This window comes from Dendrobates tinctorius, unplaced genomic scaffold (genome assembly GCF_039654945.1).
Source record: "Dendrobates tinctorius isolate UK_male_01 unplaced genomic scaffold, ASM3965494v1 ptg000008l, whole genome shotgun sequence".
NCBI lineage: Eukaryota > Metazoa > Chordata > Amphibia > Anura > Dendrobatidae > Dendrobates > Dendrobates tinctorius.
In genome coordinates, this window is record NW_027361676.1 from 14,800,560 (window position 1) to 14,816,284 (window position 15,725).

General features: G+C 44.2%; 1 protein-coding gene across 3 annotated transcripts in view; it reads left to right on the forward strand.

The window, feature by feature from the left end:
- MND1 (meiotic nuclear divisions 1) overlaps positions 1–15,725 on the forward strand; it is a 205,729-nt gene that overhangs the window by 111,844 nt on the left and 78,160 nt on the right. For 2 of the 3 annotated variants that reach the window (XM_073576387.1, XM_073576386.1), the window contains exons 5-6: positions 6,131–6,205; positions 13,988–14,068. In XM_073576387.1, the coding sequence (XP_073432488.1) occupies positions 6,131–6,205; positions 13,988–14,068 (156 nt within the window). The remainder of the gene's footprint in view (positions 1–6,130; positions 6,206–13,987; positions 14,069–15,725) is intronic. The other variant, XM_073576388.1, reaches the window with a different exon arrangement.

Sequence of the window (15,725 nt, forward strand, 5' to 3'; positions counted from 1 at the left end):
TAAATACACACCTGTACTTTGTATCTCCCCCACCTCATTGTAGATTGTAAACTCTCACGAGCAGGGTCGTCTTTTTTGGCTTTAATTATTGCATTGTTAACGTTGTTACTTATGACTTGTGTTTTGAAACTGTTAAACTGTAAAGCGCTGCGGAATATGTTAGCGCTAGAGTTGAGCGACTTTGGTTGGATCGGGTTTCATGAAACAAAATTTGTTTCAGATGAATCTGGTCCGACTAGGGCAAAAAAAAAATGTCGGAGTTTCGTCTGAAACCCGACCCCAATGCAAGTCAATGGGAAATAAAAGTCGTCATTGAGCTTCAGTAAGGTGCCCTGAAAGGGGGTTACGAAAACGCTGAATTTCAGGAAAGCAAAGTTTGATCAGCTTAGAGAGGACCTTTGCCGAATTGATTGGGACAATGTCCTCAAAAATAGGAGCACAGAAAATAAATGGGAAATATTTAAATCAGTTTTACACACCCACTGCGAGCTAGCCATACCGTACAGAAATAAAAGGGCTAGGAACAGGAGAACACCAATGTGGCTAAATAAGGATGGAAAAAGTGCAATAAATAACAAGAACAAGGCATTTAGGAAGCTAAAACAAGAAAGCAATGAAGAAGCATTAAAAAGTTATAGATAAAAAAATAAAATGTGTAAAAAAACAAATACATTTAACAAAAGTGGACACTGAGAGACTCATTGCTAAGGAAAGTAAAACAAACCCCAAACTATTCTTAAATTATATAAACAGTAAAAAGATTAAAATTGATGGTGTCAGTCCTTTAAAGAACAATGAGGGTGAAATCATAGAGAGCGATGTGGGAAAAGAAAATGTTTTTTAAATACTTTTTTCTCAACAGTGTTCACACAGGAAAAGGATTTGCCAGGGGAAATGCAGAGTGATAATGTAAACTGCCCATTAAGTATTACCTGCCTAACCCAGGAAGAAGTGCAGAACCGCCTTAGTAAGATTAAAATTGACAACTCACCAGGCCCTGATGGCATTCACCCTTGGGTATTAAGGGAGTTAAGTAATGTGATAGACAGGCCTCTATTCCTTATATTTAAAGACTCTATAGAAACTGGCAAAACAGAAGCTGCGGAGACACCATCACGTGTTTCTCAACGCAAGCAATGACCAGCCAGGTCTTTGTCCGGGAAGGAACAACCACGGGAAGGGCAGTCTCCAATGAAGGAAACCACCTATGCCAAAACATGGTATCCATCCACATACAGCTGTTTCAGGGTATTGCCCCTCATCAGTGTGGAGTAGGAAACTGGCTGGTAGGAGCAATGCCTAGTAAAAAGACTATGAAGAGGAGGATGAATGAACTCAACATCTCCATGAGTTCATTCATCCTCCTCTTCATAGTCTTTTTACTAGGCATTGCTCCTACCAGCCAGTTTCCTACTCCACACTGATGAGGGGCAATACCCCGAAACAGCTGTATGTGGATGGATACCATGTTTTGGCATAGGTGGTTTCCTTCATTGGAGACTGCCCTTCCCGTGGTTGTTCCTTCCCGGACAAAGACCTGGCTGGTCATTGCTTGCGTTGAGAAACACGTGATGGTGTCTCCGCAGCTTCTGTTTTGCATGTTTTGCATATTTCCCATAAGGGATGGGGGCAGTGCTCTAGAATCACTGCGTTGAGAAACACGTGATGGTGTCTCCGCAGTGTCGGATGTTGATCTCCATGAGTTCATTCATCCTCCTCTTCTATAGAAACAGGGTCTGTTCCTTTTGATTGGCGGAAAGCAAATGTGGTACCAATATTCAAAAAGGGGTGTAAAAGGGAACCTGGAAACTATAGGCCGGTAAGCTTAACATCTGTTGTGGGTAAAATTTTTGAAGGGTTTCTAAGGGATACCATTATGGAATATCTCAATGTTAATAAATGTTAACTCCATATCAACATGGATTTATGAAGGATCGCTCCTGTCAAACTAACCTGATCAGCTTCTATGAGGATGTAAGCTCTCAAATGGACCAAGGAGAATCATTGGATGTCATTTATCTCAACTTCTCTAAAGCATTTGACACTGTTCCACATAAAAGATTGGTAAGTAAGATGAGAAAGCTTGGGCTAGGGGAAAATGTGTGTAGATGGGTAAGTAGCTGGCTTAGTGATAGAAAACAAAGAGTGGTTATTAATGGTGCATACTCAGATTGGGCCAGGGTTTCTAGTGGGGTACCACAGGGTTCTGTATTAGGCCCCCTACTATTTAATATATTTATGATCTAGTGGATGGCTTACACAGTAAAATATCAGTATTTACAGATGATACAAAACTATGTAAGGTAGTTAACACAAAGGAGGACAGTTTGCAACTACAGACAGATTTGAGTAAATTGGAGAATTGGGCTGAAAAATGGCAAATGAGGTTTAACACAGATAAGTGTAAGGTTATGCACATGGGAAGGAGAAACAGATGCTACAATTACTTACTAAATGGGAAACTGCTGGGGAAATCAGACATGGAAAAAGACTTGGGCATCTTAGTCAATAAGAAGCTAAATTGGAGTGCCCAGTGTCAGGCAGCTGCCACCAAAGCAAATAGGGTCATGGGATGCATTAGAAGAGGTCTGGGGACATGAGATGAAAGCATAATTCTCCCTCTGTACAAATCACTCGTCAGACCACACTTGGAGTATTGTGTGCAATTTTGGACGCCAGTGCTCAAGAAAGACATTACTGAACTTGAAAGGGTTCAAAGGCGGGCTATTAAAATGATAAATGGATTTGGTTCACTACAATACCCAGAAAGGTTATCAAAATTAGGTCTATTTACTCTAGAAAAGAGAAGACTTAGGGGAGACTTAATATATATGTACAAGTATATCAGAGGGCAATACAGAGATCTCTCCAATGAACTGTTTGTACCAAGGACTGTGACAAGAACAAAGGGGCATTCTCTTCGTTTGGAGGAAAGACAGTTTCTGCACTAGCATAGAAGAGGGTTCTTCAAGGTAAGAGCAGTGAGGCTCTGGAATTCTCTTCCTGAGGAAGTGGTGATGGCCAACTCACTGAATGAATTTAAGAAAGGAATGGATGCTTTTCTTGTGAGTAAAAGTATAGAAGGTTACGAATAACAGAATATTATAGGTAAATGGTTGACCCAGCATAGGGGAAAGAATTTTTTTCCCTATGGAGAAAATTGGCTTCTACTCTGTGGGTTTTTTGCCTTCCCCAGGATCAACAATGCAGAACAGCTGCACTAAAAATAGGCTGAACTAGATGGACATAAGGTCTTCCTTCAGCCTTCAAAACTATGTTACCATCAGTCATTCTGTGGTACATGTCAAGAGACCTCAGGTCTGTAAGTTGGGCAGACGCACCCTTTCCTCTTGCGTCACCATCTGAATGGGAGTCACCACCACTGGATTAGTCATCCTGGAACCAGCCGTCCCCACTTCTAATGGTGTCGGACCCCTCTGCTAGGTCCCCAAGTTGGTCAGACCCACCCTTTCTTCTGGCCACTCCTATATCTGACCCATCCACTTTTACGCCGGGATGCCCTGCCCCCTTTTGGGCAACTACTCCTTTTTGGGATACCTCCCCTTTTGGGACTCCACCCCTTTTTGTGCAACTACTCCCTTTTGGGATACCGCCTCCTTTTGGGACTCCACCCCTTTTTTGGCACCCATCGCTGTTTTTGGTTACTACACCCTTTTTTGGACACCACCCCATTTAGGGACACCACCCCTCTCTGGGGTACACTTCATGGACTTCCCCACGGCACTCTCAGGACCGAGTTCACACAGTCCAGTTTGTCTTTCGGGCATGTACTGGCCCTTTAAGAGGTTGAACACTCTGATAACCTCTTACTACGTCACACCAGCTCCTGCTGGCAGTACCACAGTTCCTGCTGTAGCCACAAATCACCGGCACCTCTGGCTGCCGATCACAAGCCGCTGCGACTGTCACTGCAGCTCCTGCTGCTGCAGAACCTCTTGCTGCAACTTGCAACTGCAGCTCCCTCTGCCACAAGTCCGTGCACACTCCTGCTGCGCCGTCTTCGTGGACCCGCCGATCCACAGCAATCTTCGTAACCCCGCCGAGTTACAGCCAGACGCTTGTCACCTTTGTAGCCCCACCGAGCCACCACAAGCAGACTTGAGAAAAAAAAAACTTCATGACCCCACTGAGCCACAGCAAGTTTTGAAGAGAAAAATAAAAAGAAAAAATTCATGGACCCACTGATCCACAGCAAAACACCTGCACACGTGCTCCTTGGACCGATGCCCGCATTCTCCACCAATTGTATCATTCGACCATGTGAGTGGACAGGGATTACTCACTTTGCAGGTCTTTGAGGTAAACACTGGCACGCTCAGGGTTTAAAATGAAGCCATTCAGTTTATTACTAAGATCGTTCCAGCAGCCATTTGTACTGTCTGTTAAACATTCAGCTTTAGCACATGAATACAGATACAGTCTCTCACTGAGAATACTTCTCACTGACCCAGGTCAGTATAACACGGACACCTGTCCGTTACCTGCTGGTGTCGGCCATACAGGTTCCCAGGTACCTCTTATCCACAGAGGCACCCTATAGCCCCTTCTCACACAGTCTTCCACTGACCCCGGTCAGTATAACACACGGTTGTCAAGACCGTTACTTGTTGGATCGCCACACAGGTTCTCGGATTCTTCTTACCCTCATAGGTCTCTGATAAATACCCATTCACACACAGTTTCTTTCTGACCCCGGTCAGTATCACACAGTTTTCAAAACCTTTACCTGTCGGCCACGCAGGTTCCCGGATCCCTCTTACCGCAGAGGCATCCTTTACACATATCTCTCTGACCCCGGTCAGTATCACATGGTTTTCAAGACCGTCCGCTCTTTTTGGCTCGGACTCGCCAGCACGGCTTCCCCAGGCTATGCTACGTCCGAGCTGGGAACATGTGAGCTTTGTACACACTGACAGACTCCTAGCACTCTCTCACACCTGTGCAACACACCTTCCTTAGCCTGTAACCACTCCCAGTTACCAATCACATGGCTAGTCACATGTTCATGACCTCATCACAGGTCCTGCAGATTCACAACCTCAACCACACACATATCTTCAGCCAAAACGGGGTAAAGTGAGTCCCCTCACCACAGTGTGTGGTACATGGGTAGCCCGACCCTCCCAACTCTCAAAGCTACCCGTAGCCCGGACCCAAATGTGAACAATAACTACTTCAGAAAACACTCCGGGCTACATCACAGGGAGCTGCCATCCCAGTGACACATACCTTCCATTAACCATGCGACCACCAGTCACACCACACAATATATAAAAAATACTAATGTTCTGAAAAAATCATGTGATTAGAGCTAATCCCCCCACACACACACTCAAATAGTCTTACTTTTTTAAATTGATTTCTTCCTTTTTTATCAGTAAGGGTGGTTTCACATTAGCGCTTTTTAAGCGCACGCACGGCCGGGGGTAGCTCTGCCCCCGAGCCGGCTCTCTGCCCGGCGTGCCCGCCCCTTGCTTGTATCGCCGCCTCCTAGCGCACAGCGGCGCCTGCGATCGGCGCACCCTATCTTTAGCATAGGGTGCGCAGATCGTGCGCAGGCCGTGCGCTAGTTGCGCTTTGACCTGCGCTGCGCACTTTTGACGGTGCGCCGTGCCCGCCAAAATCCGAAAAGTTTGATTTTGGCACGCACGGCGCACCGTCAAAAGTGCGCAGCGCAGGTCAAAGCGCAACTAGCGCACGGCCTGCGCACGATCTGCGCACCCTATGCTAAAGATAGGGTGCGCCGATCGCAGGCGCCGCTGTGCGCTAGGAGGCGGCGATACAAGCAAGGGGCGGGCACGCTGGGCAGAGAGCCGGCTCGGGGGCGGAGCTACCCCCGGCCGTGCGTGCGCTTAAAAAGCGCTAATGTGAAACCACCCTAAATGGCTTTATCCATAATCATGTGAAAATGAGCATTAAAGTCCATAGTGAGACACCAAAGACAGATTAGATCATTAGAAGATAAAGTGTGCATCAGTATCTGATACAAATTAGTAACAAAAATCTAGGTTACATTCATTACATTTAAAAGTTTTGCAGCCTCGCTACATGTAAAGGATTTGTATGCATCTCAGTGTAATGTCTTTTATCTTGTTTTTTTTTTCTTAAGACCTCTGAAGCAGTTCAGAAGAAAAAGCAGCTAGAACAAAGTGTCCAAAAAGCTAAAGTTGGACGTCAGGATACGGTACGGATTTGTTTTCTTATTTTCTTATTTTGTAATTTAATTACAGTTCAGTTCCCTAATCATGTAGTATTCAGGTAGTATTAATTTATTTCAGCATTATTGACTAGACATGTCGGATCATTTAACATTTTGGATTGTATGATAGTAATCAAAACGTTTGGTATTTAATATTGTAAAACTCCATCATAAACACAGTGAAGTGTGAAATGCAAAAATGTTTCCCTGTGACTTTAATTTAAATATTACTTTCTCAAAAATTCTCATAATTGGTGATCACCCTTCTGGTGGTCTTTTCTTCCATATTTCCCTGTTTGTTTTCTTTGCCAACAACAAGGGCAAAATCATCAGAATTTCTGGACTTTAGGGTATGTGTATACAGGGTTTTTTTGTTTTTTTTTTTGGGGGGGGTGGAGTATTTTTGTGTAGGCCCACTCTGAAAAATGCATTGCAGATTGCTCAAAAACGCTTTTCCTATTCAGTTTTTATTGTAAAACAAATGTTCATATAAAACCTACAAAAGACAAAATGAAAAAAACCCTGCTATAATTAAATAGGTAAAAAGCAAAAGTGCATTTAAATCATACAGAGTTCTTAGTAATACTGTATTTGATAAAACATAGCATAAAAGCCGTCCCACCATCGACAAGGTGACTCTGTGGTCGGGGTGGTCATATGTTGTCAGTGTTTTTCCTCTGCTTCAGGTTTTGGAAAAACGCCTGGTGGGAGAAAAAGTGCATGTCACTTCTTTGAAATGTCTCTTGATGGAAAACACTACACCTTCAGAAAACAGTGGAGTTAAAAACTTCACATGAAAGGAGTGTTTTTTGAAGCAGTTCTTAGTACTAGGGCTCGTACTCAACTGCAAGGAAAACAGACCAGTGCAATCCGTGAAAAAATCGAATTGCACTCTGACCAATGTTAATCTGAGTTATAGCTCATCTGCGATTTTTTTTTCCTCAGGATAAGAAAAAAATCGCAGCATGCCGCGATTGTCTTTGTAACTCGGACGAGACTCGCCAACTCGCGTCGATGGGTGTGATAAAAAAAATTGCACAGCACTCCGACTGTTTTACACACCCATGTCCTTTGAAAAGCCTGCAATTCATCTGCCGCTTAGGGTATGTGCACACGTTGCAGAAAATTTCTGCACAAAAACCTGAATCCCTTCCCAGAAACCGCACCTATTTTTCCGCGGCGGTTTTTGTGCGTTTTTTGCGCGGTTTTGATGCGTTTTTGATGCGTTTTTTACCGCAGCGGTTTCTAAAAGCATGGGAGAAGCCTAAACCGCGGAAAAAACGCAAAATTAATTTGCATGCTGCGGTTTTTACCGCGATGCGTTTTTTTTGCGGTAAAAAACGCATCAATGTGCACAAAAAGTGCAAAATGCATAGGAATAACTGTGCAGCTTATTTTTAGCGGTTTTATAGTGAAAACCGCGGTAAAAACCGCTAAAAAAAACGCTGTGTGTGAGCACAGCCTTACAGTAAAATCACAGCGTGACCTGACAGGATAGAATAGATTGAATAGATATGTACACATAGAATAGATAGATATAAGGATGTCAGTGACCTGTATAATTTGTACAGTGCTTGCGTAGCTTACTGTACATGTATTTGTTTTACTTCCTAAATTATTTTCTGAAAAAAAATGGCGTTGAGTCGCCAAACATTTTTTTTTTTAACTAGCAGAGGAAAAGCGGGTAGCTAGAGGCTAATTTTTATAGCTTGGGAAGGGGGCAATACCCATGGGGCTTCCCAGGCTATTAATATCCTCTCACAGCTGTATACTCAGCCTTTCCTGGTTAATAAACTTGGGGACCCCCCCCCCCCCCAAAAAAAAAAAAAAAAAATGTAGGATCCCCCTATGAACAAGTGGCTTTATTGGTGCATTCCGTGGCCAGAAAATCCCAGCAAAAAATATTCTAATTTTTTGTGTTTTTTCGGTGCTAAGCCATTTGTATCTTAATGGGGGAAACCTGCAGTAAAGCAGCTGACAAAATTGACATGCTATGGCTTAAAAAAAAAAGCCAGAAAATACTAGGAAAAAAAGCATTGTGTGAAAGAGATTTTAGAAATCTCATGCATTTTGCTGTTACCATAAAACGCTGCTTTTTTATTCTGCCTGAAAGTCTTTTTAGTATGAAAGCGGTTGGTTACTTCACCATATACTCGCTGTAAAGATTTCTTGCAGTGAGCTGCGCCAGTGCAATCACTTTGAATTGACCAGTAGTAATCCGCCATCATGTGGGTGTCCCAGTGTCCTTGTTACCTTTATTGTATAGTTCTTAAATCTTGGTGGAATCGTACACCCTGCTCTTTATTTAGGTCACCAAGGTTTTCTGGGAAACGATCCAAGTAGCTGTGGAGATAATGCACCTTGTTACTCATTGTACATCCAAGGTGATAGAAGATAGCATTCTTTTTACAAGCTCAGTGTAATTATCTGATTTATAGTTCCCAAGAAAATTCTCTACAACCATAGTAAAAGAAAACCATGCAGATGCCTCAACATCGTTCAATGAATATTTGAAGTGTGGACCTTTCATGAGTCCTCTGATTTGAAGACCGTCAATAATACCTGACTTTAGCTTCTCCGTGGTCAGCGCAGGAAATTTTCTGCAGATGTCGTCGAAGCATCTTCCCTCTTTGTTTGGAACCTTTACAAACTGCTTCATTAAACCTAATTTGATGTGCAGTGGTAAAATGTTCTTATTCATGTCAATCAATGGTTCTGCAATTATATTCTTTTCTCCTACTACCATGTTCACTGTTTTCTCGCCCAGTGCTCATTTTTTTGATCTACTATCCCAGAGAGATAAAATGGTTACTTGTTGATATCCACTCTGCTGTCCCAGAAGAATATTCACCATTTTTAGATCTACACAGATTGGCCACTGGTGGTCGTGGTATGATATTTCCTGTAAGACCAGAGCAATTGTGTTTTGCTCTAAAGTCATCTTAGTTGAGTGACCTGTTGGGATTGATCCATATTTGTTTCCATTGTGTAAAAACACACATTTTAGGCTCAATTTAGAACTGTCTATGAATAGCCGCAATTCACTTAGTCGATGTTGTGATATTCACATTTTCATCAGCAAGCTTTGAACGTTATTGCAATAAGCCTAATCACTTTGCTCCGAGAAGAATGGCAGTAAATCCTCCTTTCTGTTGCGATTGTATGTGATTTCCCCCCCGAATGTAATAAATTACTCTCTCTCAGTCTAGAGTCTCAAGATGCCAATAATTCTGCTGATTTCTTTGGGAGATTTAGCTCTCTAACAAGGTCATTGAGCTCCGACTGACTAAAAACTTGTGGCACTGATAAGGTTCCCTTCAAAATAACTGATTATAGATAAAGAACAGGATTCATCTTCAGGGAGCTTTTATAGCTTATTGAATGATGGAACTGGTATTTCATCTGAGTGTAAAGCTGGTTGTTTTGCCGAGTCTAGGTCAGGATACATCCATTTACTCCGATTACATCAATTAAATGCCCTTTATGTTAACTACACAAGTAAAAATCATCACTGAGATTACTCTGCTCTCCAGACCATAGGTATGCCACATTTCAGACATTTTCCTGTACCATTTGTCCACCGCTGGAGGTGCTCAATGCAATTTTTACAGACATTGTGTGGAGCCTACGTCTTATCTTGGGACTCTAGTTTTATTTTGGAACAGCTTAGGTATGCCCTTTTATCAAAATCAGAAATGGATTTTCCATGTTATCACCTGCAAGGTTAAAAAAATATAAAGATTAGACAAAGTGAAAAAAAAAAAATTTTAAGGATGGTCTTCTGCTGAAGCACAATGACTCAACTTGAAGTGAAAAAAACATCACCGAGGTTGCCAAATGGTCTACTATGTTGCCACACTTTTCTGTGGAACATGCAATCGACAGGGTCTGTATAGAATGACAGATGGTCAATTGTGTATTTGACTAATACCTTAAAGGGGTTGTCTGGTCAAAACCCATAAGTGTACAGTCACTCAGTGTGACTGCAGATTTCTATATCCCCCAGCACATGCACTGTGCACTGCAGAAATTCTCCGGCTTCAGACCCGGGGCCTACACCAATGATTGCTTTTACCATATAGTGTACTGGAAAACAGGAAAGAAATTCCAAGTGAAATTGGTAAAAAAAAAAAAAAAAGTGCAATTCCACAATGGTTTTTTTTGTCATGTTCACTAAATTCTAAAACTGACCTGACATTTATTCTCCAGGTCATTACAAGTTTGTAGATACCAAACATGTGTAAGTTCTTTTTACTTAAGTGGTGAAAAAAAAAAATAAAGCGCCATTTTCCGATACTCGTAGCTTCAACCCTGCTATGTGTAGCAGAAATGCTCATCTACTATGAGCGCCGGCCACTGGGCAGCGTACATAGCAGAGCGGCAATGACAACCACAGGTGTCTACTGCAGACCCTGAGTTGTCATGCCAACCCATCGATGCCCCTTGTTCATGTGACAGAGGTGCCGATGCGGCCAAGTTAGGGTATGTGCACACGCTGCGGATTCTGCTGCGAAATCTGCAGCAGTTTTAGCCCTGCGGATCCGCAGCAGAATTAGCTGCGTTGTACAGTACCATTATATCCTATGGAAAATGGAAACCGCAGTGCAGACGGTGCGGAATTTTCTGCGCGTTTTTTGCTGCGGTTTCCAGTCCGCAGAAAGAATTGACATGTCATTCTTTTCTGCGGATTCCGCTGCGGTTTGCCATCTCCTCCATTGTAGAGATGATAAACTGCAGATCAAAACCGCAGGCTAATCCGCAGATAAACCACAGGTCTTTTGACCTGCGGATTTTGCAAAATCCGCGCGGAAAAATCCGCAGACTAATCCGCAGCGTGTGCACATACCCTTAAATGCTGCTGTTGGAGATGGACAGCGGCATTAAACATGTTAACAGCCGAGGGTGGATCATTCCACCCGCGGCTGTTAGGTGCACATATCAGCTGATGAAATCAGCTTTCTTGTGCCAGAAAAGAAATGGGCTCAGCATCAGAACATGCATCAAACAGGGGAGGCGATCTATAATGTACCTCTACATCAGGTCATAAAGGGGTTAATACCCCTGTCAAGGAAATAATTCCAAATTCATGTATAAACAACTGTACATTATCACATTATCTCAAAATAGAGCTGCTATAATGACATATTCTGATTCAGAAGACTGAATACACCTAAAATCAATATTTGAGGCACCAAAACATTTTTCATTTGTTCCCCAGAATATGGGTTTGCCAATTTCTATAACATTTCATATTGTACATTTTGGAGGATTAGCTATGGTCCTTCATGAGGGTGTTATACATAGATCTTCCAGTTGGATTGACAGCGCACGTAATTTCTCGGCCGCATGTACGCCTTTTACATAGACATGGTAATTCATGTAAATATGTGTGGAGGATATTAGGTTTGAAGCAGAATATATTAGTGGTTTGAGGGGGTGTGGCATGACCGGCGAGGAGTGAGGACGTGTTCTGGAGAGCTCCCGCTCCTACACTGGTAACCAACCAGATCAGTGACCTCCCCAGATGCCTTCTACCCCGATGACTACCAGAAGAATCAGAGGGAGCGTATCCACCGTCCCTGCGGCATCCGACAAGGCTCCTCATAACATCTCCCGCTACTTCACAGGAGCGGGGAAGAAGGCCGCAGGCGCCATGATGGATGCGGCGCGCAAAGGACAGCAGGCTCCACCGTCAGTGGGGAGCAAGGTACAGGAGGTGGGGGAGCAGTCTGAGAGGAAGGAGGACCGCAAAGGGACCCCTCCGGGATCTGACGGGGCAATCTTAGAGGCTCCACAGGAGACCGGGGCATTCTCCTAACAACAAAACCGCTGATCCCCTGGAGGCCCGTCCTTCACGGGGAGACCCCGCAGACAAACCGTTGCAGCATCGCACCGGCGTGACATGTGCAGGCCCTGAGGAGAGTTCCCCGGTGTTCCCTACGCCGTGCACCCAAAGAGGCAATATTACTCCCCCTGACGCCAACCTTATCACCATGGGCGGTGTTACGGTGCAGGGAGAAGCAGACCCTACAATGAGAGGGCAGTCAAATCACACCATGATATCTGCCCATCAGGCTGAACTGCCACCTGTCATAGCTCCTCCACCTACCCACCAATTAGCCGCATCCTTAACACCACAATGGGGTCCTTCTGCCCCTGCCTTTATGGGACAATCTGCAGTACCCATGGGAGCCGATTTCACTTTATTATATAATAAAATAAGACATACCGACAAAGCAAGACATGGAACAATATATTGTTCGCCTGGAATCTTCTTATAAAGCTGAACTTTCCATACTTAAAGACGACATCCAACAATGCGGAGAGAAAGTTGAATCCCATGATCAGCTTCTGGCTTCCCTGAACAAAAGAATGGAGGCTCAGGAGGCGGCCGTGGCCGCTCAAGCTAGACAGCTACAGACCCTAGCAGAGATGCTGGATGATTCCGAAAATAGGGGACGCAGAAACAACATAAGAATACGGGGATTACCCGAATCTATACCCCCCCAGGAGCTAAATACCACTTTGAGAGGCATCTTCAACTCGTTATTAGATAGGCCCCAAGATACTCCACTGTAGCTAGACCGTGCTCATAGGGTTCTGGTCCCGCGTCCTAGTAAACAGGACCCACCGAGGGATGTGATATGCCGGGTCCACAAATACCAACTTAAAGATGCGGTCATGGGGGCAGCCAGAAGAGCAAGACCCATAAAACACTTGGATACCCGCATACAGCTCCTACCAGATCTGTCCAGATGGACTTTGCAGAGACGCAGAGCTTTTTGTCCCCTCTTGGATGAGTTGCGGCAGCACGACCTTCTCTATACCTGGGGGTTTCCGTTCTGCCTCTGGGTTCAGAAGAGGGGTAGAGTACATAGTTTGAGCCACCCTAGCGGAATCCCAGCATTCTCGGCCGCCCTGGATATATCTGAGGTGGAGATCCCTGATTGGCCACCCCTACCATCATTTTACAGAATGGATGACCCACGCTGGGGGGCAGGCTCCTCAACGGCAGCGTCGACCCGGAAGACGGCTCAATGGACATGGGCACGTTCATCCAGGAGAGAGAGAGAGGATGATTGACTATTCAGTGTTTTGATATGGGATGGGTTATTGTCTGGATGGGTGGGGGACGGGGATTGGGGATCATTTCTACTAACGATGCAGAACTGAAGCTTAAATCGGTTTTACCAACAGTTGATTCCTCTTTTTTCTTCTCCTCCTTCCTTCCTTTCTCCCCCTCCCCCCCCCCCCCCCCCCCCCCACATACTGTACTCTTAGACAGTTGGGTTTCCACCCTAACCACTTTCAGGTGTCTCAATAGATTTCCACTTTATTGTGTTGTATTTTAAAAGAAGATATGATCCATGGAAGCTTACGTCGCTTCAGATTTAAAGGTGGTGGCATCTTTAACATTACCAGCTTTGATAGCACTGAAGCTATTTACAATAAGCGATATGTTAATGACTCATGTGTTTATTAGCTAAGGTTATATATGATCTTTATATGTTCGATTCCCTGCGTTAGGGGTATGCGATTTTTATATCATCATGAGTGTCATACATTCCCCCCCCCCGGAGGTGCTGTTTTGCCACTGAGGCGCACAGCAACTAATACCTCCACTAGGTTCCACGATATCTGTGGGAGTGTGTCTATCCACACTCGCATCGTTAATTTCACCTCTATTTTCTGCTTTTTCTCTAATCCTCTGTTTATTCTCTTTGTTTACACCCCCCTCACCCTACTAGTTTCTTTCCCTCTCCACAGCGGGCACCGGACTCCGAGACCGATCCATCCTTTCGAACGAAGCCTGATTTTCTCGATTCCGAACTACAAATCCAATGCCTGGTAAGATTGCCACACAAAAGATTACACTGGGCTCCTTGAACGTTAGGGGCTTTAATATACCTCAGAAGCGGTCAAAAATTTTATATGGTATGCACAAGAAAAGAGTAAATGTATTGATCCTACAGGAGACCCATTTTAAGACTGGACATGTCCCTAATATCCCTGATCGCTACTATACGACTTGGTTCCATAGCGCCAACCCGGACTCACGATCCCGAGGTGTGTCTATATCACTCCATAAATCCCTCCAACACACCATACTAGACACGCTAATTGATACTGAGGGCAGGTACGTGATCTTGAACATCCAGATTTTTTCAACAACATATACTATAGTGGGCTGGTATGCTCCCAGCCGGGACCAAATTCAAGCTACTAGGTCTTTTTTGAAGACAGTGGCGGATTTCGCTGAAGGGGTTGTTATACTTGGGGGAGACTTTGATCTGACTCTTAATCCGACGATGGATTCCACGGCGGCAAAATCCTATCTCTCTCTTCATCAGTTGTCCGCTTTGAAAAGAGACCTTCACGATCTGCGCCTCACCGATGTTTGGAGGCTTCTTAACCCCAACATGAAAGATTATACGTTCTTCTCCACGCCACATAACTCATATGGCAGAATAGATTTCTTTCTCCTTAGTCACTGTGCGTTGGCTTGGGACCCGAAACCGTCCATTGGAAGCTTCCTGTGGTCGGATCACGCTCCAATCTTTTTGGACAGCAGTCCTCCAGACTCGGTGATGCGCCAGTGGACGTGGAGATTGAATGATAATCTTTTAAAATACCCTACATGTGTGGCAGACGTTAGGGCAACCATAGCAGAATTTTTACAAGATCACGCACACGATACCACTGCTATGCATATTAAACGGGAAACCCTTAAATGCGTTCTTAGAGGGGTACTAATTAAACATGGTTCACTCCTGAAACAAATGAAAAATAAGGAAATTATGGACCTCACGGAAAAAATGCTATCCCTGGAGGCGAAACATAAGAACGATATGGGGGCAGGGATGCAGACTGACTTGATCAAATGCAGAGATGACCTGAAATCCCTGCTAAATGAGAAATCTTGTCATCATAGAACTCGCTTTAAAAGTATTCTATACGGCCAAGCTAATAAATGTGGACGCCTACTAGCTAGATTTCTACACCCACGCTGTCAGACTACATACATCCCATCTCTCCAACAGCACCGGGGTCAGACGACGTCGAATCTAAAGGAAATTCTTGACATATTACGACGTTATTATCATACATTGTACAATATTAACGGAGTTAGTCCCCCTCAATCGCCCCTGGACCTTCAACCGCAAATAGAATCTTATATACAGGATACCGCCCTCCCGACACTGACTGCAGACTTAACGACACCATTGGACACTGATTTTACAACTGAAGAGGTTGACGAGGTCATTCAGAACACCCCGGCTGGTAAAAGTCCGGGACCGGATGGTTTCTCCCCTCATTTTTACAAGATGTTTCGAGAGCAACTTAATCCCATTATGACGTTGGTCTTTAACTCCATCGCGAGCGACTCCCCGTTCGTCCCACAATTCTTAGAGTCGTTCATTACAGTAATACCGAAGCCAGGGAAGGATCCCACGGTAGTGACCAATTATCTCTTATTAACGTTGATGTAAAACTTTACGCGAAA